Source organism: Panthera pardus, unplaced genomic scaffold, assembly GCF_024362965.1.
Source record: "Panthera pardus isolate Hobbes unplaced genomic scaffold, ASM2436296v1 HiC_scaffold_21, whole genome shotgun sequence".
Lineage (NCBI taxonomy): Eukaryota > Metazoa > Chordata > Mammalia > Carnivora > Felidae > Panthera > Panthera pardus.
The window spans coordinates 1,531,978-1,558,745 of record NW_026526777.1 but is presented as its reverse complement, the minus strand read 5'-3'; the positions used below and the strand labels follow the sequence as shown (position 1 = coordinate 1,558,745).

Here is a 26,768-nt window from a genome sequence, read left to right as displayed (position 1 = left end):
CTCTTTTAAATGAAATGTTCTGTAGTTGAGTAAAGAAAGCTTTATCCAACTCTGTAAGCGTTGTTTATGGTGTATAAATTATTTAGGAACACAGTTCAAATTTTATCTTTATGAAGATGTTCTAGCTTTTTGTGATTTCAGTGATTTATGTGATATCAGTGATTCAGTATAAAATATCTTAAGCCATTTAGTATACTGCTTACCCTTTCACTTCTGAAGAGCAAATTATATGGCGATACACAGTGTTTATTTTTTAAATCGTAATAACAGTATAAGATTATATGATATTTAAAGAAAATGCCAATTCTTTAATATTTTCATTTTCACTCTGTTGTCTTTTAGTCATTGTCTATATACGTAACTTAAAATACAGCAATACGTATGTTTGCTTATTCAGTCAGTAGATATTTATTGAATACCTTTTATGTTCCAGGTACTTTGCTAAGGATATTTCAGGAAATAAAGCAGTCAGGATTCTTATTCTCATGGAACAAATGCTATAGTGGAAAATCTGGGTATTGTGCATGTAACTTACCAAAAGCACATAACTTACTAGGATGATGAGTGTTAAGAGACTTACAGATGCTACACGAGCACTTAAGATCTCCCTTGGTCTAGCAGGGAAATGACATAATCAGATTATTTTTAAATCCTATTTCTGGGGGTGCCTGGGTGGCTCAGTCGGCTGAGCATCTGACTCTTGATTTTGGCTCAGGTCACGATCTCATGATTCACGGGATCGATCTCCATGTTGGGCTCTGCGCTGACAGTGTGGAGATTACTTAGGATTTCTCTCTCTCCCTCTCCCTGTCTTTCTCTCTGCGTCTTCACCACTTGCACATTTGCATGTGTGTGCATACTCTCTCAAAAGAAATAAAAATGTATTTTAAAAGTTTTAATTTTTTTTGAGTGCGTATTTAGTTTTGAGACCAAGAGCATGAGCAGGGGAGGGGCAGAGAGAGAGGGAGGCACAGAATCTGAAGCAGGTCCCAGGCTCTGAGCTGTCAGCACAGAGCCCAACACCGAGCTCAAACCCACAAGCTGTGTGAGATCATGACCTGAGTCAAAATCAGATGCTCAACCGAGTCACCCAGGTGCCCCAAAATAAATAAAAATTCTAAAAAGTTATATTTCTGGCCACATCTTAGAGAAGGGACGGGGGGGAACAAGGTTAAATACGCAGGGAAGGTGGGAAGCTGCCCTGCTTTGTGTCAGATCTGCTGTTGTGGACGGTAGTGGACTTAGAACCGGGTGTGATCAAACATTATTTATGTGGAACTGACAAGTTTTGGTGGCAGGTTGGCGTTGGGAGTAGGAGAGTGAGAGGAGTCAAGGATGACTGCCACGTTTCTGACGAGCCACTGGTGGCACTGTGCTCACTTAGCTGGGGTGGTAGGTCCTAAGAAATAGGCCGGTCATCTATAAGCATTGTAAGAGCATGAAAGCCAGGAGAAAGATACATAGTGTGCTGTAATTTTTTTAAATCTTCTATAGTTCATTTATATCTGTTTTTTTACTGTTGAGAAACAGAGCAGTGATTACAGTCTCTAAGTGTGTTTGATAAAGACCACAGAGAAGACATGATCACAGATGAGACAAACTAGACTTTACTTATTTTAAGCTAATGCGGTAATTTCCGGTAAGCGTACTTACCTAAAAAGAAAGAAAAGTTATTCTTACATTTTAGAGAGAGTTCAGGTAAATTACCTCTCTTCCCAAGTTAAAAACATTTTTTTCTAAAACTCCATTATATATTTATATAGCGTTGTCCTATGACTCTCTCCGTAGGTGTCCCGTGTGGGCATTCAGGGCTGGCAGCTTGGCCTTTCCACTTCAGCGTGTCCCAGACATCTGACATTTAACATTCTCATTGAACTCTTAATCTCCTCTTTCTGTCTCATCCTGGCAAACAACGTCTGTGATGTCAGCCCCATGAGGGCAGGGGTTTTTGTGTTTTGTGCACTGCCGTACCCCCAGTTCTTGTCCACGATGGGCACTCGGTAAGTATTTGTGATGGGATGTCTCAGTGGTACCACCACTTGCTTCAGTCTTCAGTTCTCTTCCTCTGTTCCTGCATCTGGTGAACAAATCAAATCCGTTAACACCTCTGCAATATGTCTCAATGCATCCATTTTTTTTTTTTTTTTTAAATTTTCAGTGCTACCTCTCTAATAACTGGTGTTCCAGAATCAACTTTTGCTGTCTTTCTAATCTTTCTTCCACAGCAGGCGGAGAGGTTTTCTTAAAATGTAAATTTATCTTGTTACTCTCCTGCTTAGAGTTTCTTTTTGGATTCCAAATCCTTAATATAGCCCAACAAGGCTCTTTGCAAGCTATTTTCATTTATCTTTCCATTTTTGTTTTGTGCTGTCACCCCCTTTGGTGTATCTGCTGTTAATCTTTACAAATCTCAGGGATTTTTTACACATACTGTTTTCTAATTTGGGAACATACTTACCTCCACATTTTGCCTGGCTATTTCAGGCAAATAGATTGGGTTTCAGATTAAAGTTAGCTGTTTTTCTAACATTATATTCCCTGTCCCTGCGAGTTTCCTTGATAAGCTAGCTCACAAAGTTAGTACCTTCACATTTATCATAAGTTGTTATTGCATGGTTAAATAATTAGTCATTTATCTGCCTCCCCCTCCAAAATGTAAAGTTCACGAGACCTAGGACCGTATCATATTACTTACAACCATATCTACAGTGGGTGTCACAATTCCCAAAACCTATTTTGAGGTTCTCTAAATATTGAATGAAGGGATAGGTTAAGATTGATGAATCCATAAAGAAAGTGGTATAATGATCACAGAGGTAGATGGAGAGCCCCTGGAATGTGTGACCATGGAAGATAAGAGGGGATTTCACACACCAAGTATATGCCAGGTGTAGCAGAGAGGGGTAGTCAGGGCAGGAACAAAAATGATCTTTGGGAGGCAGCATGACTTGGTATTTAAGAGGAGTCAGACAGACCTGGGTTCAACCTTTTATTGGTGGTTAGCTTGTTTTTTCATCCCTGAAAAGGGAATAATAATAGTAACTACCTCATGGCGAGGCTTACACGAGATCATCTATATAACACATTAGCACAGGGCTTCACATGTGTTAAGAGCTTGGTAAATTTTTTTATGTAACTAGTGCTGAATACACTGTAAGGACTCAGTATTTGTAGTATTTAGAAACTGCGTAGTTGGTTTTATATTGCCTTGCTAAATAGTGTTTATCAAAGTGTGTCGATTCCCTTCCGGCTCTCATGATAGACAAGGTATCTACATAAGACAGTCTCCAAACTTAGTGGAATTGTTTTCCCTAATGGTGTAGTATCTCACAGACCAGAGCATTGTATTAACAGTGAATTTGTGTATTTTTGTCGGACCCATTGTTTGTTACTTGGATGTGAGATTAGTATGGGGGGTGTGGGTGAGTAGGTACTGGTCACTTTAAAGAGGGAATAGGGTGTGGTGGTAAAAACAAGTTTGATTAGTTCCTGTTTGGAAATTTTGTATTTGTTTTGCTTGCCTGGGTATTGTCATATTGCAGAATGTACAGCAATAGGACATTCATAAATCACTGTGAAATGTGATTTACTTTGTAAATTTATAGATATCTGACATGTTGTTAGATTATCATACTTTGTGTCGATAGAATGTTTATATCCTATTAATATAATTAGCAATCTTCTAAAAAGTTTGTTCACAGCTAAAATGATCGAGGCAAAAGAGCTTCATGCTATAGATTTAGTGTTAGCTTCCCTTGAATTTGGACTAGACTGTTCTGGATGGTCTCAGTGATTTGAAGACATACTTTCAATCCCAAATTTGCATGTGATGTGAACGTTGAATTTGCCTCTTAGAGTGAAGAGGTTCTAGCAGCCTTATTAGCTCTGTGTTTCTCTATTAATACATTGTAGTGTGAACCAGAGTATATTGTGTAACAACATGGCATCCTTGCCCCTGGATGGAGAACCTAGATTGTGTAAATACCTTTCCAAAATCTTTGCGACAGAGTATCATTCACCAAGAACACTGCTTTGAAAGTTTAAAATCAGCGTTCTGTAGGGACTGGTTTTTAAGCAGTTTACATTTAGCCGAGAAAAAACATTCTTTGCTGCGAAGTATCTTCAGAATTTGGATTTATCTTTACTAGAAACACTTAAATTTGGTGTATAGGGTTTGCCAATCAGGCTTTTCCAGGCTCACTGCCTAAGTGGATTCGCAGAACATGCCCTTAGGCATGCTATTCTTTTTCTCTTTGATCAAGTGAGGGAAACAGTATTTCTCTGTTCTTACATACGTTTCTAGGGTAGTGATCATTGTTTTCAAGTCCTTTTTTAGCTTATTGATATTCTGCTGTTTATATAATCTGTGTCTCTTGGATTCAGTTTTTCCGTTTTAAAATGAAGAGAATCATGCTCTCCAAACCCTTCTCTGGAATGTGTTAAAAATGAATTAAGTGCTGGTAAGAAATGCTTTTGAGTTGTTTGGAAGAAACACTGAAATTCTGCCTCACATTTATAAATACATATTAAGACTTCTGGAATTCTTTCATTATAAAGAACAATTATAGGGAAATTTTTAAATGTGTGTACTTGTGAGTAGTGAATATAAACACAGTTGTTTTGTGTACATTATTTGTTTTTATTCTAGAACAGATTTGGTTTCATAACTAACCAAAAACATACATAGCAAGTCTGTCAGTTCACTAGTAACATGAAACCCAGGATGGGTATTAAAGATTAAGAAACAAGAAGACTTAAACAGCAACAACATGGGTGCCCGGGTGGCTCAGCCAGTGAAGCCTCCAGTTCTTGATTTCAGCTCAGGTCGTGACCTCACGATTTGTGGGATCGAGCCCCATGTCGAGCTCTGCGCTGACAGCTCAGAGCCTGGAGCCTGCTTGGGATCCTCTGTCTCCCTCTCTCTCTGCCCCTCCCCCCCCCAAAATAAATAAACATTAAAAAAATTTAAAAAGGAGAAGAAGGAAGTGGGGAAAAGAACTAGAAAAGGAACAAATTAAAGCCAATAAGATACATCCTATATAAGACATGCAATTAATTCAAATATTTATGGAACACCTCCTATATGCCAGGTACAGTTCTAGATGTAGGACATTACATTGAACTAAACTGACAAAAATCTGTTCCCTGGTGGACTTGACATTCCCATGGGAAGATATCAACAGTAAAGAAATGCGTTGTACACCAGGCGGTGAGAAGAGTGGTGGAGAAAAAATAAAACAGGACAGAATGTCAGAAGAGGACAGTGGGTGTGTTCATAAAGGATTGTCGGGGAGCGCCTGCTCTATAAGGTGACATTTAGGCAAAGCCATGAAGCAAGGTGTGCAGTTATCGTGGGAAAGAGTGTTCTGGTCAGACAGAACGATACATGCAAGGCCCTCCCAAAGGAGTAGTTCGAGTTTGTTTTTGAGAAACAGAAGGAGGAGGCCTGTGCCCCTGACCCCCTTCTCGGAACTAGGTGGGGAGGTTGGTAAGAGGTGGAAAAGAAGCTGAGGGGGTTATCTGGCAGAGTAAATGGGGCCTTTAGACCATTGTAAGGACTGTGGTTCCACTTGGAGTGATACGGGAAGCCCTTGGGAGGGGAGTGACATGATCTGATTAGAAGGATCACCCTGCTGCTGAGTTGAGAAGACTGTGGAGAGGTACAAAGGGCCGAGGAATGGAGCCAGTTAGATGACATTTGCAACAGTCCAGGTCAGGTATCACTTGGATCTGATTGGTAGCTGTCAAATTGATGAGAAATGGATTCCACGCGTATTTCGGAGGTAAAAAGACTTTGCCGACTGAATGGGCATGTGGGGCATTGGCAAAAGGAAGCAAGGATCATTAGGAATTTTGAGTCCAAATATTTCCGGCTGGAGTTGTTTACTGAGATGAGGAAGAGTGGGAAGGACAGATGGAGGGGGAGTGAGGGTGAAGGTAAACTGATTTTAGACACCTGAGCTTGCAGCACCCGTTAGGCATGCAGGCAATGTGTCAGGTAGGCATTTAGATACAGGAGTCTGGAGTTTGAGGCAGTCTTCTCAGCTGGCCTCTCTCTGGAGATAGAGATTTGTGAATTGGGGCACCTGGGTGGCTCGGTTGCTTAAGTGTCCGACTCTTGATTTTGGCTCAGGTCATGATCTTAAAGTTCCCGGTTTTGAGCCTCCCCACTGTCAACGTGGAGCCTGCTTGGCTCCTCTCTCCTCTCTCTCTCTAAGAAATAAAAACTCCAAAAAAAAAAAAGATCCATTAATCAATAGTGTTAGATATAATTTAAAACCGAAAGATTAGATTTGCTCATTTAGCAGGTGGGTGTAGATAGAGAAGGGAAGAGTATGCCCTGGGATGCTCCAGTGTTTAAGGTTCAGGGAGAAAAGAAAAAACTGACAAAGGAGACTGAGGTTGAATCCAGAGAGGGGTCCCGAAAGTCACCTTCTGGTGCTAGGTCAAGTAGAGGACTAGGGTCCTAAGTACACCCGATGGGTGTACTTAGCGTGGAGCACAGTGGTGACCCTGACCAGCGTTTTCTGTGGAGAGGTAGTGGTGAAAGTGTGATCAGCGCACTGCAGAGAAAAGTGGAGGACCTGGAGGTGGGGAGTCTGGACTGCCCTTTGAAAAAGTCGTGAGGGGGAACAGAGACATGGGAAGCTGGTAGAGGATACGGGGTCAAGAGCAGATTTCTTAGATGAGAAATACTGTAGTATGTTTTCATGCTGATGGGCATCGGCCAGAGGAGGAGTGTGAGGTGTAGATGATGCGAGGGGAAAGAGGATAGTTGCCTGAATAATGCTCTTGAGAAGGCAGCGAGAGTGGGATTTTGTGCTCAAGTGGAGGGGTTGGAAGTATATTATGATAGGAGGGAAGGCAGACTCTTTGTGGGAGCAGACACAGGAGGTGCGAAGGTACGCGGTCTGGGGGGACCTCGTAGCAGTTGTCTTCTGATTGTTTCCACTGCCATCAGCAGAGTGGAGGCACAGTCCGTGAGGGTGGAGAGGACTTGAAGACGCTGTGTAGGAGATGCTGGGTTTGGGAAGCGGGTTTGCTACACCGAGGGTCCAGTTGAGGTTGGTGCTTAGGGGTGTAAAGTGAGGTCAGTGAGCATGATTGTTTTCCTTACACCAGCTTGGACGGCACAGAGACAGAAGAGGTTAAGATGTGATTTTGAAGCTGTTGCTCATGCTGGATATTGTAGTAAGCGTATATAGAAATCCACCTCTGTGGAACACATATAATAAGCATATAAGAACAAAGTCATATATAGGATTGTTGATACAACACAAGACGAATTCCTATAAAAAAGGGGGAGCATTTTCTACATACCAGACATTATGTTAGAAGCTATAGGGGCCTTAAAATTCATTCATCCATTCACCTATTTATTGGGTACTGAAATATGTGCTATACATTGTGCCAAGTGCTGGGGATATAGTGGGGAACAAGCCAGAAGGGGTCCCTGCCCTCATAAAGCTTACGCCGTTACTCTAGCCTGTTCGAGGGTGGAGTTGACAAATGTTCAGCAAGAAAAAAAAAAAAAAAAAAAAAGCCAGTTATTCAAAGTGTGATCCCATACTGATAATAGGTATTCAGGGAAGGATCAGGTCCGTGCAGGCTTAAATGTAGGTGTGAGAACATTAAGTCCACAAACCATCATCAAAAGTTTGTTTTTTGCTTTGAGTAAGATACTGTAGATTGGCTTACTTCCACTGTGCTGTTTAGAGTGGTGCTCCTTAATCAGGCACATTAATACTTCCGCATTGAAATGTATGACGATTCACAAAACTTGTGGTGATTAAGGCCAAAGTGGATCCAGATCAGGTCTGATAGGTACAAAGATAGCACTTTGTACTTCTAGAGGGAAAGCAAGCACAGGGCACAGAAACAGAAATGATCATGGCTTGTTAGGGGCAGGAAGGAAAACTGCGTGGACTCAATCACCGGGATAAGCAAGTTTGAATAGTTAGAGCCCGATTATGAAAGGTCTCGAAGCTCTTGTGAAGCGTTCATCTTTGAGGTGGTAGACTGCAAAAATTGTCCGAGGGAGCTGATCGGAAGGTTCCCCTTGCAGCCACTTTGGTGAATGAATAGAGTGGGAACAAACTGAAGAGGTCAGTCAGTCGGCCAGTATTTGTTGAGTGCTGAAAATGTTGTGCTCCTGCTGTTACTAGTGGTAATTAATTGTTGGCACCTTCTTTTGAACCCTTGCTGTGTTCTCAGGCACTGGGCTGTGCGTTTGACTTGCATTTCTGGTAGGAGTTGTCAAATTGTTCTGTGATCTTCATCCTTGAGAATCTTACAATCTTGTTGGAAAGAAAAGTCTTAAGCACCTAGTTTAAACTGTGAAATACTCTACTTTATCAATGGAATGTTCTAATGAATAGGGTGTTCTCTTTTTCAGATACTTGTTCTGGATCTTGAGTTGGCTGTGTGCTTATATATAGTCTGTCAATCCTCAAAAGTAGTGAATTGTTTTGGCTTTGTATTCATTAGCCTTCTGGTTGTATGGTAATCTGGTTCCCTGAGGCTCACTATTTCTGAGAAGGGGGTTGCCCTGGGTAGACTATTCAGATTCTCAGGTAAGGTGTACATCTGTTGTAAAATAATAATTTGGCATGCTGATTTGAACATTTTATGCATTTGGAAAAAATATTTTATGGGTTTGGGGAATTAAGGCATGCCACCTGACTGTTTGCTAATGGGAATACTTGTAAAATTAACTATCTGGTTTTCAAAGTTTTTATAACAATTGTTATAAATCATTTGTATCATTGTTTGTTTAATGTTTGTCTTTGTCACTAGAGTATAAGGCTTGTAAATTTAGGAGCTGGATCTGTTCTCCTGAGCACTGTATTTCCAGGTTATTGCACAATGCCTGGCACATGATAGGAGCTCAGAAATATTTTGAATGAATGAATGAGTGAATGAATTCAGAGCTGAATTGTACACCAGCAGCAAAGATAATTCCAACCTAAGAGTCCTGACCCTTTGCAAAGCCTAAAACCTTACAAAAGGTTGGAGCACTCAGACCACGACGTGTAGCACAATAGCTTGTATGTGATACCTGTGGAATAATAAGCTTATTCTAAAATTTTAAATTTATAAATCAATTTACATGTATTTGGTACTGCATTTTGGTTAGTCTTAATTGTGACTTGGGCTTCTTCCTGACCTCCTCGTCCCTCCTCCCCTTTTACCCATTTTTCACGTTAGTTGATAGTTGCCTCTGTTCTGATGGATTTTTGTTGTGGTCTGTCCTGCAGAGAAAGAGATGCTGGTTGCAAGTTTTGGAGATCCCTGTTTTTTATGGAACACAGTTCTGTAAACTTTTCATAAGCTTCCTTGGCAATAACATACACTTGTGATGGACCCTAGAAATACTGCTATGTTAGGATTGGGTTCTGACTCCGAAGGATTTTCAAGGAAGAGTCCCTCTGCCGTCGGTACTGGCACAGTGGTCAGCAAGAGAGAAGGAGAGCCAGAGAACAACGCGAAAGAGGAAGAGGACCTTCGCAAGTGGAATCGGGAAAGAAACAGTGAAGCAGGGAAAGAGGATGGTTTGACTGATGCACAGCAACAGTTTTCAGTGAAAGAAACAAACTTTTCAGAGGGAAACTTGAAATTGAAAATTGGCCTTCAGGCTAAGAGAACTAAAAAACCTCCAAAGAACTTGGAGAACTATGTGTGTCGACCTGCCATAAAAACAACCATCAAGCACCCGAGGAAAGCACTTAAAAGTGGGAAGATGACTGATGAGAAGAACGAGCACTGTCCTTCAAAACGGGTGAGTACCGCTCCCAGCCATCCGTGGTCTGCGGCAAGCCCTGGATTCCTCCACCCTTCACACACGTATCCCAGGAAGTTTGATTTCCATCTCTATTGTTATTCCCAAATAGTCTGTTTTGCTTGACTAAAACAGGCTGCGAGACTTGTTGGGGATGTGAATGATAGTGTAACTGTTTGTACTCGTAGGGCAAATGTTGTAAATTGGGCGCACCCATACCGTTACTCCTGCAGGGCTTAGTGGAAAGTGTATTGGGCTTGCGTTTAGGAAACCTAGATTTGAATCTTGCCTTCCTGTTTTTCTAGCAGTGTGACTATAGACAGATTAACAGGGAAGGAATCGAGGTTCAGTGCTGTTAAATGATTACAATACTACCTACCTGTATGCCCACGTGCATATTTAAATGTTATGCATACGTAAGTAAAACAATAGATCTAGGTAGAAAGAATCGGTTTAAGATTTTGGAATAATCCTGACTGTGTGAAATAACTTGATTTTCACTGTTAATTTCGTAACATCAAATTCACATGCTTCCTACATGTTACCAGAAGCCATAATGATTCAGGCTTTTTGTTCTTCTCCGAATTGCTATGGCATCCAGAAGTTTTTAATAGTTGTTATGTATTCTTCGAAGATCACAGACATATAAGGTAGCTTGGGATATTTTGTTGATAAAATCAACTGTGAATGAGTTAAGATTATAAGCCAGGAAAAAAATGGGTATTGTACCAATTCTTGAAAAAAAAAAAAAAAAAAAAAAAAAAAATGAACCGGATGAATCTTAGCTAAGTTGATTAACCTATCCTGAGCCTTATTTTTCTCATCTCTGAAATGAAGATACTATCTGTTCCTTTTGACCTCAAGGATTTTCATAAGGTTGATTGAAGAAGATTTTTATCTAGACCTTTTTATTTGAAACAGTGTTAGAGTTTATCTGGTGCAGCTGACTTGTAAAAGTCTCCGGGATGATTGTCTTGAGTAATCTTTCTATAGTTTGTTTTGTTTTGTTTTGTTTTGTTTCACAGTACATGCTAATGATGAGGTTTTGTACTGAGGTGACTTCACCCACAGTATGTGTTTACTCTCAACATACGGGTAGTTTATATCCACATATCTTATTTGTAGTAGAATATAGTCTGTGGTTTCTGAGGGAAGGTAGCAGAGCTGCTAGTGAAGGGTAGGTGTTTATTTTTCCAACAGTTACTTGAGCATAGGATGTTGAATATATTCGTAACCTCTGAATTAGTTCTTCAGAAGTAGTGGAAGGAGCATGGGTTATGAACTCAGAACCTAATTTTAATCCTGGCTTAAAAACTATACACAGGCAGTTGGCTTTCTCTTACTCAGCCTTGGTCTTCTCAATTATAATGTGGGATTATGAATGCCTAGCTTAAATGATTATATAAAGAATTGAATTTATATAAAGTATCTAGCATGTGATAGTTCTTGGGAATATTCTCTTTTCCTTTTTATAGCCTAATGTAGGAGTTCACAACCCTTGATCCCTGGGAGGGTGTGTCGGGTGTGTGTCACTGCCCTCACAACGCGACAGTCTGTGCAGAATTTTGTGTGTGTCTGGGTGCATTTTTACGTAGCTCTTGCCAGCTTCGTAGGCCGTTCGTGACTCCGAAAAGATGAGGCATCCTTGGCCAAGGAGGGAATGGACTTTTATGAGATCTTTGGTAGTCTTAAGAAAGCTTGAGGGCTTTGTTTTATTTATTTTTAAAGCAAGGCTTTACCAAACACAACCAAAACATTTACCCCTTGATTCTTCAAAAGTAGTTGAGTTTTTGTCAGTGCTGCTTATAAAGCAAATATCAGGCCTTACATTTCTAGTAAAAACAAATATAGATCATGTATTTTATCTCTTAAAAGAATTTCATCAGTGTTCAGAGAGCAAAAACAAGACCCTCGGAAAAGATAAGTTACTTGCCGTCATGATTAGTCCTGAATGGTTGTTAACTGTTTATGTAATTTTGTAACTGTTCATGTCATTTTTAGAAGCAAAACCCAAGTTCGGTTCCATGAGTGAAATTTTCCCTTTTCTTGAATGTGTGACATATTGTTAAATTTCTGGTAGTTTACTCATGGACTCTGTTATTTAGAGGGATTCAAATATGTCACTTAGTTTTTAAAAATTTCAATTCCCTGTTTAGGAACTGGCACATTAATAACTGGGGTTTGAAGTTTAGTTCATTCTTTTGAGAAAATATTAGAGGATGATGCTGTAATGCCTTTTATTTAAAGTTTAGTGCAGACCGTAAGGGTCCTAATTTTGTTTTTATTTAATGTATTTTTAATGTATTTATTCAATAGTTTTTTAATTTAATACATATTTTTAAGGTATAATTGACATATCGTGCTGTGGTCTTGGTTTGTTTTTAATTAATTCTGAGACTTAGACTTACCTTGTGTATTCCGTTTTGGCCAAACTGAGCAATTTCATTCTGCCACGGCTACTACTAATTCAGAGTTGGCAGGAATCTAGGAGAATCAAGCACTCTGGTACATGGCTGGTGGAAATTGGTACAGCACGTTTTGAATTGTGCTGCTTTTTTGTTGCTGAGTTTTCAGGGTTCTTTATACATTCTGCAATTAAGACTGGGCAATATTGACTCCCATTCTGTGGGCTGTCTTGTCACTCTCGACAGTGTCCTATGACACACGCACGTTTTCAGTTTTGATGAACTCTGGTTTGTCTGTGTTTTCTTTTATTGCCTGTGCTTTTGGTGTCCTTTCCAAGAAATTGTTGTCAAGTCCAGTGTATTGAAGATCTTCCTCTGTCTTTTTCAGGGTTTTATCATTTTAGCTTCTGTGTTTAAGTCTGAGAGATTTTCACGTATCCTCCTCACCCTGAACTTGCTCTCTGAATTCAGAAACTAATTAAGATAGCAAGGGGTATTTTGGTCGTGGGAAGCTGGATAAAAAATGTCCTGTGTAAGAGTGTGGATATTGGACCAGCAAATATTATTTGATTAGGTAATAGACTGTATGATTCACAGTTTAAAAGACAAAAAAAAAGGAAACAATGAAATACTGTTACCATCATTACCCCCTCTGAGTAAATCTATTTTGGAATCCCCTTCTGGGCCATCTGGTGACTCCTCCCCTCCCCACCCCCCCATACTATCTGTGATAACTGATTAAGCAGAATAACCATTTCTCAACCAAAATGAAGAAAACTGATCTATATATTGAATGTATTTTCAGGTTTACATTTACACTTGGAAAATAATACCACCATATAAGAACTAGTTGTTTTGGGGGGTGCCTGGGTGGCTCAGTGGTTAAGCATCCAACTCTTGATTTCAGCTCAGGTCATGATCTCACAGTTTGTGGGATCGAGCCCTATATCAAGATCTGCACTGACAGCACTGAGCCTACTTGGGATTCTCTCCCTCTCTCTGCCCCTCCCCCACTCACTCTCAAAATAAATAAACTTAAAAAAAAGAAATAGTTGTTTTGGTACCAAAATTGGTATAAAGAATCTTCAGGGAAATAAATCCCAACATCAGTGTCTTTGGTTTCTCCCACAAATATATTATGTGTATACAAGCAAATACATGTCTCTCCCCCCCCCCCCAATAAAAAATAAATAGTGGCATACCACATACTGTTCCCTGTCATGCTTTTTTCCACTTAGTATATTCTGGAGGTACGTGTGCTTAGATCTGGTCTGATTTTCCATTTTGTATCGTTGATGTTTCTGTTTATCTGCCATTGTGATAGTTTTAATTATTATGTTTGATATCTGGTAGGGCTACTCCTTCATTACTCTTGTTTTACAGTGCTCCTTGCACGCTTGCCTGTTGATTTATAAACTTAATGTGATTTTGGGAAAAGCAGATTTTTTTTTCTAGAATTCATCTGGTTAATTATAAAATTTATATTTTGTTCATCTTTCTCTGTGGTTGAACTTGGAACCTAATTGGAAGATGATTTCCTTGAGAAGCTCTGAATTTGCTTTGCCAGGAATTCAGGTGTGTTCCTAATACCTTTCCTGCGGTCCCTACTTTGCCTTGAGGCCATGGCTCGGTGCATTTACCCTCTGAGCAACCATGCCTGTTATGGTCAGCCTCATTTTTTCTTCTCATTTGGTATTCTTGGAGATTTTTCTTATGTTCTATGAGGCCAACAGCGCAACAAGCATTACATTTTGTGCTAGGTTAATTTACTTTGTTGCAATAGAAGAATCTTCTGTTTAGCTTACCAAGAGGATAGAGTGGAGATCACCTGATTATTTTATAAGTATGTTTGTTATTAATTTTGTAGATTTCCCAGTCTCATTTCCTTTAGTGGAAAGAGAAATATCCTTTTCAGTCTCCTGTAAAAATTTGGGTTTTGTTGTCTTGCAGCTTCTTGTGGTGTCTGTGTCATTTCGTAAGTTGTCAGAATTCATTCTTCTGTAGCAGTGTTTAAGAAAGTGAGAAGAGAGGCAGAAGTCATAATATTTACTTAAATTTATTACACACTAACTTAAAAGGAGAAGAGGTAATGGCACAATCCTTTCTAGCATTTAAACAGAATTCCGGGGGCACCTGGGTGGCTCAGTCGGTTGAGCAACCTACTCTTGAATTCAGTTCAGGTCATGATCTCACAGTTCATGGGATCGAGCCCCATGTCCGGCTCTTTGCTGACAGTGCGGAACCTGCTTGGGAGTCTCTCTCTCCCTTTGCCCCTCTTCCCTTCTCGTGCTGTCTCTCTCTCAAAATAAATAAATAAACATTAAAAAAACGAAGTTCCAGTTTTGGAGTCGTGCAGTATAGCTACTTATATAGGATTTTAATTCACTAGGAGACTAGGCTGAAAGAAAGTGCTTTTATGACAAATGAAAAATTACCAAAATATGTTTCCTGGAACAGGTGATTAAAACGGAGACTTGTTTGAGCTTAAAAGGATTGGGGGATATATAAAACCACTATATATTGATTACAGATTAGGTCACATAGCATTAAACTTTAGTGCTATGTTGACTGACATTTTGTCAGTGAATAGCATATTTGATGTCATTTTAGCCTAGTTGAGTGTTTTTTTTTTTTAATTTTTTAATGTTTATTTGGGGGGTTGGGAGGGCAGAGAGAGAGGGAGACACAGAATCGGAAGCAGGCTCCAGGCTCCGAGCTGTCAGCACACAGCCTAACGCAGGGCTTGAACTCACAAACCACGAGATCATGACTTGAGCTGAAGTCGGACGTTAAACTGACTGACCACCCAGGCGCCCCCTAGTTGAGTGGATTTAATGAGCTCAATGGATGATAAATAAAATTTACAGTGCTAATTATAATTTCCCCTCCAAAAGATAGTTTTCTGTTTAGAAAAGAAATGCCTGTGCCAACTTACTAGATTCTTTCAGAAACAGTTCATTGAAGATATAATTTTGAATTTCAGTGAAGTGATTTTTTATGGAGAGCTATTAAAACCCACATGAATCCAAGTATTCTAATTAAGTCCTTTTGGTCTGAGATTTTATTAAATTACAGACATAATAGATTAATGTTTCTTTAATAAGAACATGTACAGATAATAATAATAGTATCTCATTTCTTGCTTGGTGTAGCTAATTTGTCGAGCAGTTTTTAAATTGCTGCATACAAATCCCAAATGTTTTGAAATGGAATGTTGAAGAAAAAGGTTTGAAATTACTTAGCCTTTGGTTTTTCTTTCCTTGTCATTTCTGCTAAATAGCAGTAGTATGTTAGGCTTTCTACAGACTGTAGTTCCTTTAAATTTTGCTCTGTGTTAGATCAGCCTGGTTTTATTTATTTTGTCAAGTTTGTTTACTTATTTTGAGAGAGAGTGCATGCACAAGCAGGGGGAGGGATAGAGAGAGAATGAAGGAGAGAATCCCAAGCAGGCTCCACGATGTCAGCGCGTCAGCATGGAGCCCGATGCAGGCCTCAGTCTCACAAACCCTGAGATCATGACCTGAGCCCAAATCAAGAGTCAAACGCTTAACTGACTGAGCCACCCAGGCGCCCCTAGACCAGCCTGGTTTTAGATAAAATGTGTATATTTTTTAATTGAGATATAATTCAAATACCATGACATGCCCTCTTTTAAAATATACAGTTGAGTGGTTTGTGGTGTATTAGCCACATACAAAGATGTGCAGTCATCAACACTGTCTAATCTCAGAATATCTTCATTACCCTAAATGTGTATTTTTATTGTGTCTATTACACTTTAGATAACTGAGCAAGGGAGTAATATTTTACTTGCCTTACTTATATGTATTCTAATTATTTACATTACTAATATTTATACTTTTCAGAAAAAAGGATCAAGTTTTGTATCCTTTAATTTTGAACAGAATCTCCAGTCTGGCATCAGAGTATTCTTTGATTTATTTACTTCTCCACAAATAAATTGAGTTGCCTATCCTGTGTGGTAAACAAGTTATTATGATGTCGTGTGAGAACTTCCATAATAAAAATACACACAGTATTCAATTCAGAGGATCCTTGAGACAAGGTGGGAGCAGCAGAATATGCAGGGAAGCTTTACAGAGGAGTTCATGTTCAGAAGTAGGTGTTGGCATCTTTGTTAGAATTTGCTAGAAAGAGAAGGGCTTTGAGGTCAAAGTAAATAATAAAGGGCAGAGACCTAGTTAGCATGTCTCACAGATCTTTGTTAGTTGTGATTTAGGACAAGAATTTGGCAGTCCAGTAGTATAGGTGAGTATTCAGAAAACAGTGGAGGACAAGTGGGGTACTTAGGTAGTCAGCTTTTTTGTGTCGCACTCAAAAACTTGGGGAAACTACATTTTTTGCCTACATTTAAGAAATCTCGAAGAGCATTAAGAAATCTCGAGAAGCTGGTAGCAGTCAGTTAAGCATCTGACTCTTGATTTCGGCTCAAGTTATGGTCTCATGGTTTGTGGGTTTGAGCCCTGTGTCGGGCCCTGGGGTGAGTGTGGAGCCCGCTTGGGATTCTCTCTGCCCCCTCCCCTGCTCTCTCTCTCTAAAGAATTAAAATTTAAAAAAGAAAGAAAGAAAGAAGGAAATCTTGGGTTGAAGTTTCTTCTATGTTCTGACTTACAAAGTATTTAAGTTTCGTAACCACGTACCGTTGCTTCTAATGTAAAATTTTAAACCAAAAATTGCATGACCATACCCATTTGTTCTTAAGGATTTTTTCCGTTTTTAAAGTGACATTCTAACATTTTGTGGTTGTACTTTATATTACTGTTCTTCTGGGGCGCCTGGGTGGCTCAGTTGGTTAAGCGTCCGACTTCGGCTCAGGTCATGATCTCGCGGTCTGTGAGTTCGAGCCCCATGTCCAGCTCTCTGCTGACAGCTCAGAGCCTGGAGCCTGTTTCAGATTCTGTGTCTCCCTCTCTCTCTGACCCTCCCCCATTCGTGCTCTGTCTCTCTCGGTCTCAAAAATAAATAAACGTTAAAAAAAAAAATTTAGGGGCGCCTGGGTGGCGCAGTCGGTTGGGCGTCCGACTTCAGCCAGGTCACGATCTCGCGGTCCGTGAGTTCGAGCCCCGCGTCAGGCTCTGGGCTGATGGCTCGGAGCCTGGAGCCTGTTTCCAATTCTGTGTCTCCCTCTCTCTCTGCCCCTCCCCCGTTCATGCTCTGTCTCTCTCTGTCCCAAAAATAAATAAAAAAAATGAAAAAAAAAAAAAAAAAAAATTTATATTACTGTTCTTCTTAGGAAGAGGAAATATTTTAAAGTTAAAATTGCTTTTTTGGAAAGTTTTTCTATTTGAGAAATTTGGGATTATTTGTCATTATAGTAAGTAGGATAGCTGTAACGTTATACCTTACTGAAGATATACCTGAGTTTTATTTTCCAGATCTATTAATAGTGAACTACCTTGGTCTTCATGCAGGAGTGAAAGTCCAGCAGGAATAACATTGGGGCAGATTGGTGCACCTTCATGAGCACACAGAACTGCGACAGCAGGTGGCAGTAGAGATCAGGTTTAAGCATGAGTTGCAAAGATTTAACTATCAAAGGGGGAAGGGAAGTAAGGTGTATTGGGGGTTCAGGAAACAGCTGGCTATTGGCCTGTTTAAAGATGTTTGTTTAAAACCAACTACTTCAGGGGCGCCTGGGTGGCTCAGTCGGTTAAGCGGCCGACTTTGGCTCAGGTCGTGATCTCGCAGTCTGTGAGTTCGAGCCCCGTATCGGGCTCCGTGCTGACAGCTCAGAGCCTGGAGCCTGTTTCGGATTCTGTGTCTCCCTCTCTCTGACCCTCCCCTGTTCATGCTCTGTCTCTCTCTGTCTCAAAAATAAATAAACGTTAAAAAAAAAAAAAAAAATTAAAACCAACTACTTCAGGGGCACCTGGGTGGCTCAGTCGGGTAAGTGTCAGACTCTTGATTTTGGCTCAGGTCATGATCTCACAGTTCATGAGTTCAAGCCCCACATCAGGTTCGGCACTGACAGTGCAGACCCTGCTTTGGATTCTCTCTCTCTCCCTCTCTCTCTGTTCCTCCCCCACTCATGTGTGTTCTCTCTCTCAAAATAAATAAATAAATGAACTTAAAAAAAAATACTTCATAATAGAATTCTTCACAGAATAAGAGTTCTCTTTCCAGAAGAAAAAGAAACTTGATGTCAAATATTCCCTCCTCTCCCCTCACAACTAAAAGGTGGGAAAATATGAGGGCATTATCTGAGATCTATATAATAACTTCTGCCTTTTTGTTATAAATGAGTATCACTTTGTACCAGCAAGTACCTAATGTCAGGGGTTAAGAAAAGTGGATATGATTGGGTGAAGACTCCCAAGGAAGAGAGTGGGTGGGTGGTACTTTGTGTATTCACTGTGACTTCCTTAGATCCCCTTAATATAGATACGGGCCTTCAAGCCAGATTTGTGGTGTTCCTAAGGCTTTAGTTCATTCAAAGTCTGTTACCTAGATTGAGATTATACAGATTAGCAAAAGAAGATAATAATGTCAACAAAGATTTCAGAAATGACAATATTGGTAAAGTGAAATAGTAACCACTACTCATTTAAAACAAAATAGGTTCTGTACTATTAAATTTGGTCTTTTTCTATTCTTTTTTTTTAACAGCCAAAATATACTATGTATATTTCACCATCATTTTTGGAAAGCATCTCAAAGTCAAGTAGACAAGTTTGCAATACGGCTACCGTTTTAGGAGGTGTGCAAAGGCATTTTGATACAAATGCACAGATGGTAGTTATATACACCAGAATATTTTAGCTATTTGTAGCCAAGCTCCATAGAATTAGTAGCATCTCAATATATGTGAGAGCAGAAAGATGACCCTAACAATGGCAGGATTCGGTAGTAACTTTTCACAGTAAAAGCAGTGACACAAGACAGAACCTCCTTCTGCACCCCACCTTTTTATTTTATTGGCAAAATTGCTGAGTGATTATCCTGTAGTTCCTTATCCAGTCCTTCGTTGCCTGAGTAGGGTTACAGAAGACTGCTGACCCTGAAGACAGACAGAGGCTGAAAGCGAGGAGCCGAAGGCAAAAGGGAGCTTGGTTAACTTTTTCTAAGCTGCTTGTTACCATGACTGCTGAGAATTGTAGACAACTGGAGACTCTCCTAAGCATACCTGGCAACATTTTTCTGCTAGTTTCAGTCTCAAGAGGTAAATTATGTAAGATAAGAATGAAAAATTAGAAAAATAAATTTGTCATCAAGTTGCTAAATAGAAAAAGAAGTTTTAGTATGCAGTAGAGAAAGGAGGGAGGATGAGGGGGTGGAAAGATCCCACTCACATGTCACCCAGTTCTATGAAACGTCCCCTGAACTCCAGCCTCTTTGCTTCCATTGCATGTGTGTGTGTGTGTGTGTGTGTACATATACATACATACACACATATATATGTATATATATGTATGTATGTATGCATGTGCATATGTGTGTACATGTATGTATATATGTATGTATATGCATATGTATGTGTATACATACATGTATGTATGTATATGTATACATATATGTGTATATGTATATGTATATATGTTTTAACATGTGTCACATTGTTGTGGAATGTTTAGTTTGTCTTTTGTTTACTAGTGAGAAAATGCTCCTTGAGTGTCACAGTGATCATTTTAGTTTTTGCATTTAATGGTCAACACAAACTGCTTTAGAAATAAATCATTCAGATTATGGACTGTGTTTTGAAATCTGTAAGCATTAAAAAACAACAACAACGGCAACAACAGCACCACCACCAAAAATACACCCCTTAAATAGTTTGGGAGTAAGAGGACTTGTTTCCCTGGCATTAAGATAGTGCTTTTGCATATGTTTTCCTAGCTGAACTACTCATAGATACTTTCTCCTATCAGTTACTAAAAGCATATATTAAAACTTTAGGTCTTTTAAAAACAATCTATAGTTTGCTCTTTTTACGAAGTTAGTATTAGCCGTGGCTGTTTCATGAATTTCCTGGTAAAGCACAACTTTGGTGACTACCCTTAGAAGACCCATCCATCTATCGTAGGTCAAACAAAACCTTTATTTCAATATTGTACCACAACACAGAGTGGTAAACTAAGCTGTCTGTAATATCCCCATTCAAAAACAACCCCACATTACCTTCTGTAAGAAAACAGTTTCAGGCATCAGACACCTTTTCCAGGCATCTTAGTGACTCACCCTCTGAAAGGCGGTGCCAGCACTGGGTGTGCCCGAGTGGCACTGTTTCATCCTTACTGCTGTCAGGTTATCCCACGGCCTTCCCCCCCCCCCCCCGCCCCCTCCCCCGCTTTTAATCACTTTGTGTAGGTTCCGTAGCTCTGTCCAGGGAATTCGAGACTTGCTAAATAGGAGAGGGCCACCTTTTCTTCTCTTACCTGTGCTTTGAGGTAGGTGCCATCTGTGCGCGTAGTCTTTCCTATACCCCCTCGTGAAAAGGTCCAGAATGCAAGACTGCGCTACTCCGCTGCTACCTTTCCACTCCCATCCTCTTGTTGTCAGCAGTTGTTCAAGCAGGAAGACCTGATGGTATGCGGCTGTCTCCAGGTCCTGTTCTGAATGAGTCCTGTTGTCTCACCGTCCTGTCTATCCATTGTTTATCTTGGAAGCTGCTTGAGCCAGAGTTATTTTGTAGCAGAGAGGAGGACAGTTGGCCCACTGCCCAGCTTCTCGGGGCAGCAGCAGAATATGCAGATCCCCCTGGGTCTTCAACATCTCGGGGAAGCCGCCTTTTCTCAGACACAACGGCTGAGGGGGCAGCCACGTTCTGTCTGAAGGCTTGGAGACACTCAAGCTGCCACTTTCCCCCAAATACCGTCCGCTGTGGAAGCATCTGCTCCCGCAAGTGGAGAGAGAGCAGGCCCCTTCCATTGTGCTCTGCAGACGTGGCCTCATCAGGTTCATCCTCAAGTCTCTCGTTTTGCAGTAGAAGCTGCTCCAGTCGCTGCTGCGTTTGGCTGAGTGAGCAGTTCACTTTCTCTTTGCGTGGTGGATGTGAGGGGTCTCTGCTTGAGTCCGTATCGTGGTTTGTTTTAATGGCGTACAAAACGAGGGATGGCGAAAGCGAGTGTTTTCGCATTTCATTGTTGATCTTGCTAATGGAAAAAGTCATTATTGAACCAAATTGGTAAAAGGCATAGGTTTCCTTAAGTCCCAGGTAATTCACACTGACTTGCTAATTCAGATGCTGCTTTTTATGGTTGCCTGTCCTTATCTTTTATTTCATTTTAGTGGCCGTAAGTCACTCACATACAGACGGCCCCGTACGTGCACGTTGCCAACTAATTTTCAGATAAAGCTGCCTAGGAGAAACAAATGACTTCTGGGGAGACATCAGAATTGAAGGCCTTATTTGATGAGGTAACAAAACATAGGGATTTTATGAAACTTCCTTAATAGGGAGAAAAGGTTGGATACATGATGAAAGAGAAGTTGTTTCTTGTCTGACCTTACTTTGTGAGTCAAAATCCCAGGCTACCTATTTCTTAATTGTGCCTCTTTCCCAACTAGGGGTTTGAGGGGAGAAATCCCGAGAAAAAGACCATAGATGGATAAGTGCTGTGCTGCTGATTGTCACCTCAGGAATGAAATAGGCATAAAAAAGGGTCGAAAGACTCGTCCTCCTCTGCTGTTGACACCTGGGACAGATGGGCCTCTTGTGTCTGTTCCTGAAATCCTGTTGACGGGCTGGAAGAGCTCCTTGCTGGTGGAGGTCGACATCTGATAACGATTTCCATGTCATTGTTGCTATTCTTTTCTCATACTATTCTCTGAAGGAAGTCAACTTCCTCTGGTAATACAAGCGTATGAGTTGACTCTCAATTGTAACAGGAGCAGTACGGTATGCTGAGAATGAGTGTGGGTGTGTGTGCACTTCGGTCTGAAACTCAGCGTTCAAGCGTGGCACCTAATGATTTTGTAATTCAAGAAAAGCCCGTTTGAAAAAATACTTGGCAATTATCTGTTAAAACACTTGACTTAATCCTCTGTATGTTAGGGGTGCCTGGGTAGCTCAGTCAGGTAAACGTCCGACTCAGTTTTGGCTCAGGTCATGGTCTCACGGTTTGTGAGTTCGAGCCTGGAGTCAGGCTGTGCACTGACAATGCAGAGCCCGCTTGAGATCCCTCCCTCCCTGCCTCCCTCCTCTCTCTCTCTGTCTCTCTGCCCTTCCCCCACTTGTGCATGTCCTCTCTCTCAAAAATAAACATTTTTAATATTTTTTTATTTAAAAAAATGTTTTTAATGTTTTATTTATTTTTGAGACAGAGAGAAACAGAGCACAAGCAGGGGAGGGGCAGAGAGAGAGGGAGACACAGAATCCGAAGCAGGCTCCAGGCTCTGAGCTGCCAGCACAGAGCCCGACGTGGGGCTCAAACTCACGAACTGTGAGATCATGACCTGAGCCGAGGTTGGATGCTTAACCGACTGAGCCACCCAGGCGCCCCTAAATAAACATTTTTTTAAAATCAGAATACCTCTAGATCCATTAAAGAGACCTGGTTAAAAAAAAAATAATCTATTTGTTAAATTTTCTTTAATAAGTTTGGTTGAGCATCCAACTTTGGTTCAGGTCATGATCTCATCATTTGTGGGTTCAAGCCCTTGCGTCGGATTCTGTGGTGACAGCTTGGAGCGTGAAACCTGTGTCCCTTCAGGGGCTTCAGATTCTGTGTCCCTTCCCTGGTGAGACACACACATTCTCTCTCAAAAATAAATGAAGAAACATTAATTTTTTTTTTTTTTTAAAACAATGTTTGGTTAGGGGATTCCCCCCCTCCTTTTCTCAGATGTTTTGGTTCTCTTTTGATGATATGCTACACACCGAAGTTTGTGCATTTCTTTAAGGTATTTTCTGAGTATTTTCAGGAGCCAACTTAAGATGATTGCTTACTTATATTTCTAATTTCTAACATAGTTTTACAAGTAACTTACGCTACTTACAATCATCGGGGGGAATTTTGTCCGGAAACCTTTTATTTACATTTTTTAGTGGTTGTCCTAGAGTTTGCACCACAGAGTTACAACTCATCCAGGACCGCTTCCCAATAACACTCTCACCTCACGGGCACCTCATAATAACAAAGTAATTAGATTCCTCCCTCTCCTCCCTTGTGCATAGCATGACTATCATTAATTTTACTTCTGTATAAAATCATACCTTGTCAAATACATTGCTGCTGTTATCTTAAACAACCTTACCTGTTAGATCAATTAAGAACAAGAAAAATCAAAGTTTATGTTTTAGCTTTGTTGTTTCCTTCTTCAGTGGTCTTCCTTTTACAATGTAGATCTGAGTTTTTGACCTATCATTTTCCTTCTATGTAAAGAACTTTTAGGGGCGCCTGGGTGGCTCAGTCGGTTGAGTGTCCTACTTCAGCTCAGGTCATGATCTCACGGTTCGTGAGTTCGAGCCCTGCATCTGGCTCTGTGCTGACAGCTCAGAGCCTGGAACCTGCTTCGGATTCTGTGTCTTGCTCTCTCTCTGCCCCTCCCCCACTCATGTTTTTTTTCTCTCTCTGTCTCTCTCTGTCTCTCTCTATCTGTCTCTCTGTCTCTCTCTCTCAAAAATGTTTAACATCTTACAAGCCTGGTCTGTCTGCTGGATACAAATTTCCTCAATTTTTGTCAAACTACGTTTTTATTCTCCTTCACTTTTATAGGATAATTTCACAGGGTACTGAATTCTAGGTTGGTGGGTTTCTTTTTTCTAACACCTTAATTTCAGTCCAGTGTTCTTGCTTGCATGGTTCTGAGATGAAATTGGATATAATTCTTACTCTGCTCTTCAGTAGAAAAGGTGGTTTTTTTCCCCCTCTGGCTTCTTTCAGGATTTTTTTTTTTATCTTTGATTTTCCATAGTTTGAAAAATCTGTCTACATGTATTGGTTTTTGTTTTGTTTTGTTTTGTTTTGTTTGCATTTATCCTGCTTAGTATTCTCTGAGCTTTCTGGACTTGTGGGTTCAGTGGCTGGCATGAAATTTGGAGAAACTATCGGTCATTGTTTCAAATATTTTTCCTATTCCTTTCTTTCTTTGTTTTCCTTCTGTTATTCCCATTATGCAGATGTTACAGTGTTTGTTGTCCCACAGTTCTTGGATCTTCTGTCCTGGTTTGTTTGGGTTTTTTTTTAGTCTTTTTGTGATTAGCTTTTTAGTTTTGGGGGTTTCTGTTGAGATATCCTCAGACCTGGAGACTCTGTCCTCAGCCATGTTTAGTCTGCTAATGAGCTCATCAGAGCCATTCTTCATTTGTTAGTGTTTTTGTTCTCTAGCATTTGTTTTGGTTCTTAGAATTTCCACCTCTCTGCTTCCATTGCCCCTCTGTTCTTGCATGTGGGCCACTTTATCTACCAGCATATTAATCACAGTTATTTTAAATTTCCAGTCTGGTACTTCTAACACCCCTACCATATCGAAGTCTGATTTTAATGCTTCCTCTGTCTTCAGGCTGTGTTTTTTGTCTTTTAGTATGTCTTGTAATTTTTTCTTAATAGGTGGGCATAATATACTGGGTAAAAGGAATTGCTGTGAATAGACTTTTAGTGATGTGGTGCGAAAGTATGAGGGGAGAGGAAGTGTTCCTTAGTCCTGTGATTAGATCTCAGTCTTTTAGGGAGCCTGGACCTCTAGACTGTGAACTTCACAAATGCTTTTCAGTTTCCTCTTCTCTCTCGAGGTGGGACAGGATGGCTAGAGTAGGGTAGAGTTGGATGTTTCTCTCCCCCCAAAAGTTTTAGCAGGAGCTAAAACTAACAAGAGTGTGGGAGATCCCAGTGGCTGAATCTGCTGGAGTTTTCTGCTTTCAGACACGTGTGCACTGAGGCTCTCCCAGTTTGCCAGTTACGGTTCAGGGCTCCCTACCCCGGCAGTGCTTCCCACCAAGCTTTCAGCTCCTGGTTTTCTGCTCTGGTAAATTAGGACTCTCTGTCGGTCACTTCCATCTGGGGGGGCAATAGTAGTTTGCCCTGTGACCTCACTTCTAATACAGATCTAAGAAGAGTTGACTTCTCAGTTTGTTTAGCTTTTTACTTTTTGTTAGGATGGAATGGCAGCTTCCTAGCTTCTCCATAAACTTTTTATCTAGAAATGTTGCGGTGCAGCTGTGTGTAATTGGGTTATAAGATGATAAAATTGTCTGAATTTCCATCTACCTCTCAGCTTTCATCGTGTGGACACTAGTTTCAAAATCTGCCACGTAATAGAACAGTGGGTAGGAGGAACTTTCCAGGAAGTAGCCTGTATAGAATACACACACACACACACACACACACACACACTCCCCATCCCCACCAGGTGCAAAACACTGTTTCAGTGGGTTCCAATAAAGAAACTACATTGAATAAGTTTTCCTATACTGATGCTGTTATTGGCAGAGTAATATTAGAGCTTTCCATATCTCAAGACCTCTTCTTTACCACCATAAGGCTAGCCCTTCCCTGTTTCAAAATCTCTAGTGTAATAAGAACGATCAAGAATGTAGAATGGAGCTTCCGGTATTTCTGATTACAGACAGTAAGTCCATGCCATAATTCTAAGCATCCAACTTGAGGAATGGGAACAAAACATTGTATTCTTAGGATTCCCAACCACTCATAACTTCACTGTTCTGTTGCCAACATTAATTAAGTGATAATTAAACTTATTTTTCCTTCCTTTACTGATTTTCCTTTCTGTACAATTTAAGTGGGATTCATTCTGTGGTTAGCAGTGCGAGATGTAGCTGTCTTTTAGCAACAACCGAAGTAGGAGTTTAGTCCTCAGCTCGTGTTGTCAAGCATTCGTGTTTTTATGTACCTAAATGTTTGATGTGCAAGGAACAGAAGTAGTATATTTAATCATATTATTCGTGTTTTGTTTACAGTAGAATGAGATTTAGGAACAAGTTTTTCAGTAGAATATTTTCTGGAAGGAACTTTGTGAGCAGATCTCAAAAACTTTTTTATCAAGTACTGAAAATGATTGTCAACCTGTAGCAACACTTCAGAAAGCCTAATTGAGGTTTAGGCTTCCTGACTCATATTCATAAAGACATCTTAAAGCATTTAATATTTTTAATGGACTTAGAACAACCCTGGTAGATGTTTTGTTTTCCTCTGACATTTTCTTCTGTTTTTAATACTGTTCTTTATATTACGTCCGGATCAAAGGTTATTATGCATGAAGTGGATTTATTTTGGAGTTTCTCTCCTGAAATTTTGAGCTAAGTTGACATGTTTTTTTTTTCTCTGTTTTTTGTTTGTATGTTTGTTTTTTGGTTTGAGACAGAGAGAGTGTGAGCAGGGAGGGGCAGAGAGGGAAGGACACACAGAATCGGAAGCAGGCTCCAGGCTCCCAGCTGTCAGTGCAGAGCCCGATGCGGGGCTCGAACTCACAAACCATGAGATCATGACCTGAGCTGAAGTCAGACACTTCAACCGACTGAGCCACCTAGGTGCCCCAAGTTGACGTGTTTTAATTAATTTTCACACAATGTGAAGAATTGCCAAAGAGGTATTTTTCTTGGAAGCTTCGAGGATTAAATAGAGTAGAAACATTTTACTTAAAAATTAATATTTTTGGAGCACCTAGTG

At 40.3% G+C, this 26,768-nt stretch overlaps 1 protein-coding gene across 1 annotated transcript in view; it reads left to right on the top strand.

Annotated features, from left to right (window-relative positions):
• The window catches only part of ASH1L (ASH1 like histone lysine methyltransferase), a 189,973-nt gene that overhangs the window by 19,649 nt on the left and 143,556 nt on the right, over positions 1–26,768 (top strand). The window contains 1 exon segment of the mRNA XM_053908771.1: positions 9,258–9,778. Coding sequence (XP_053764746.1) covers positions 9,359–9,778 — 420 coding nt within the window. The 5' untranslated portion in view covers positions 9,258–9,358.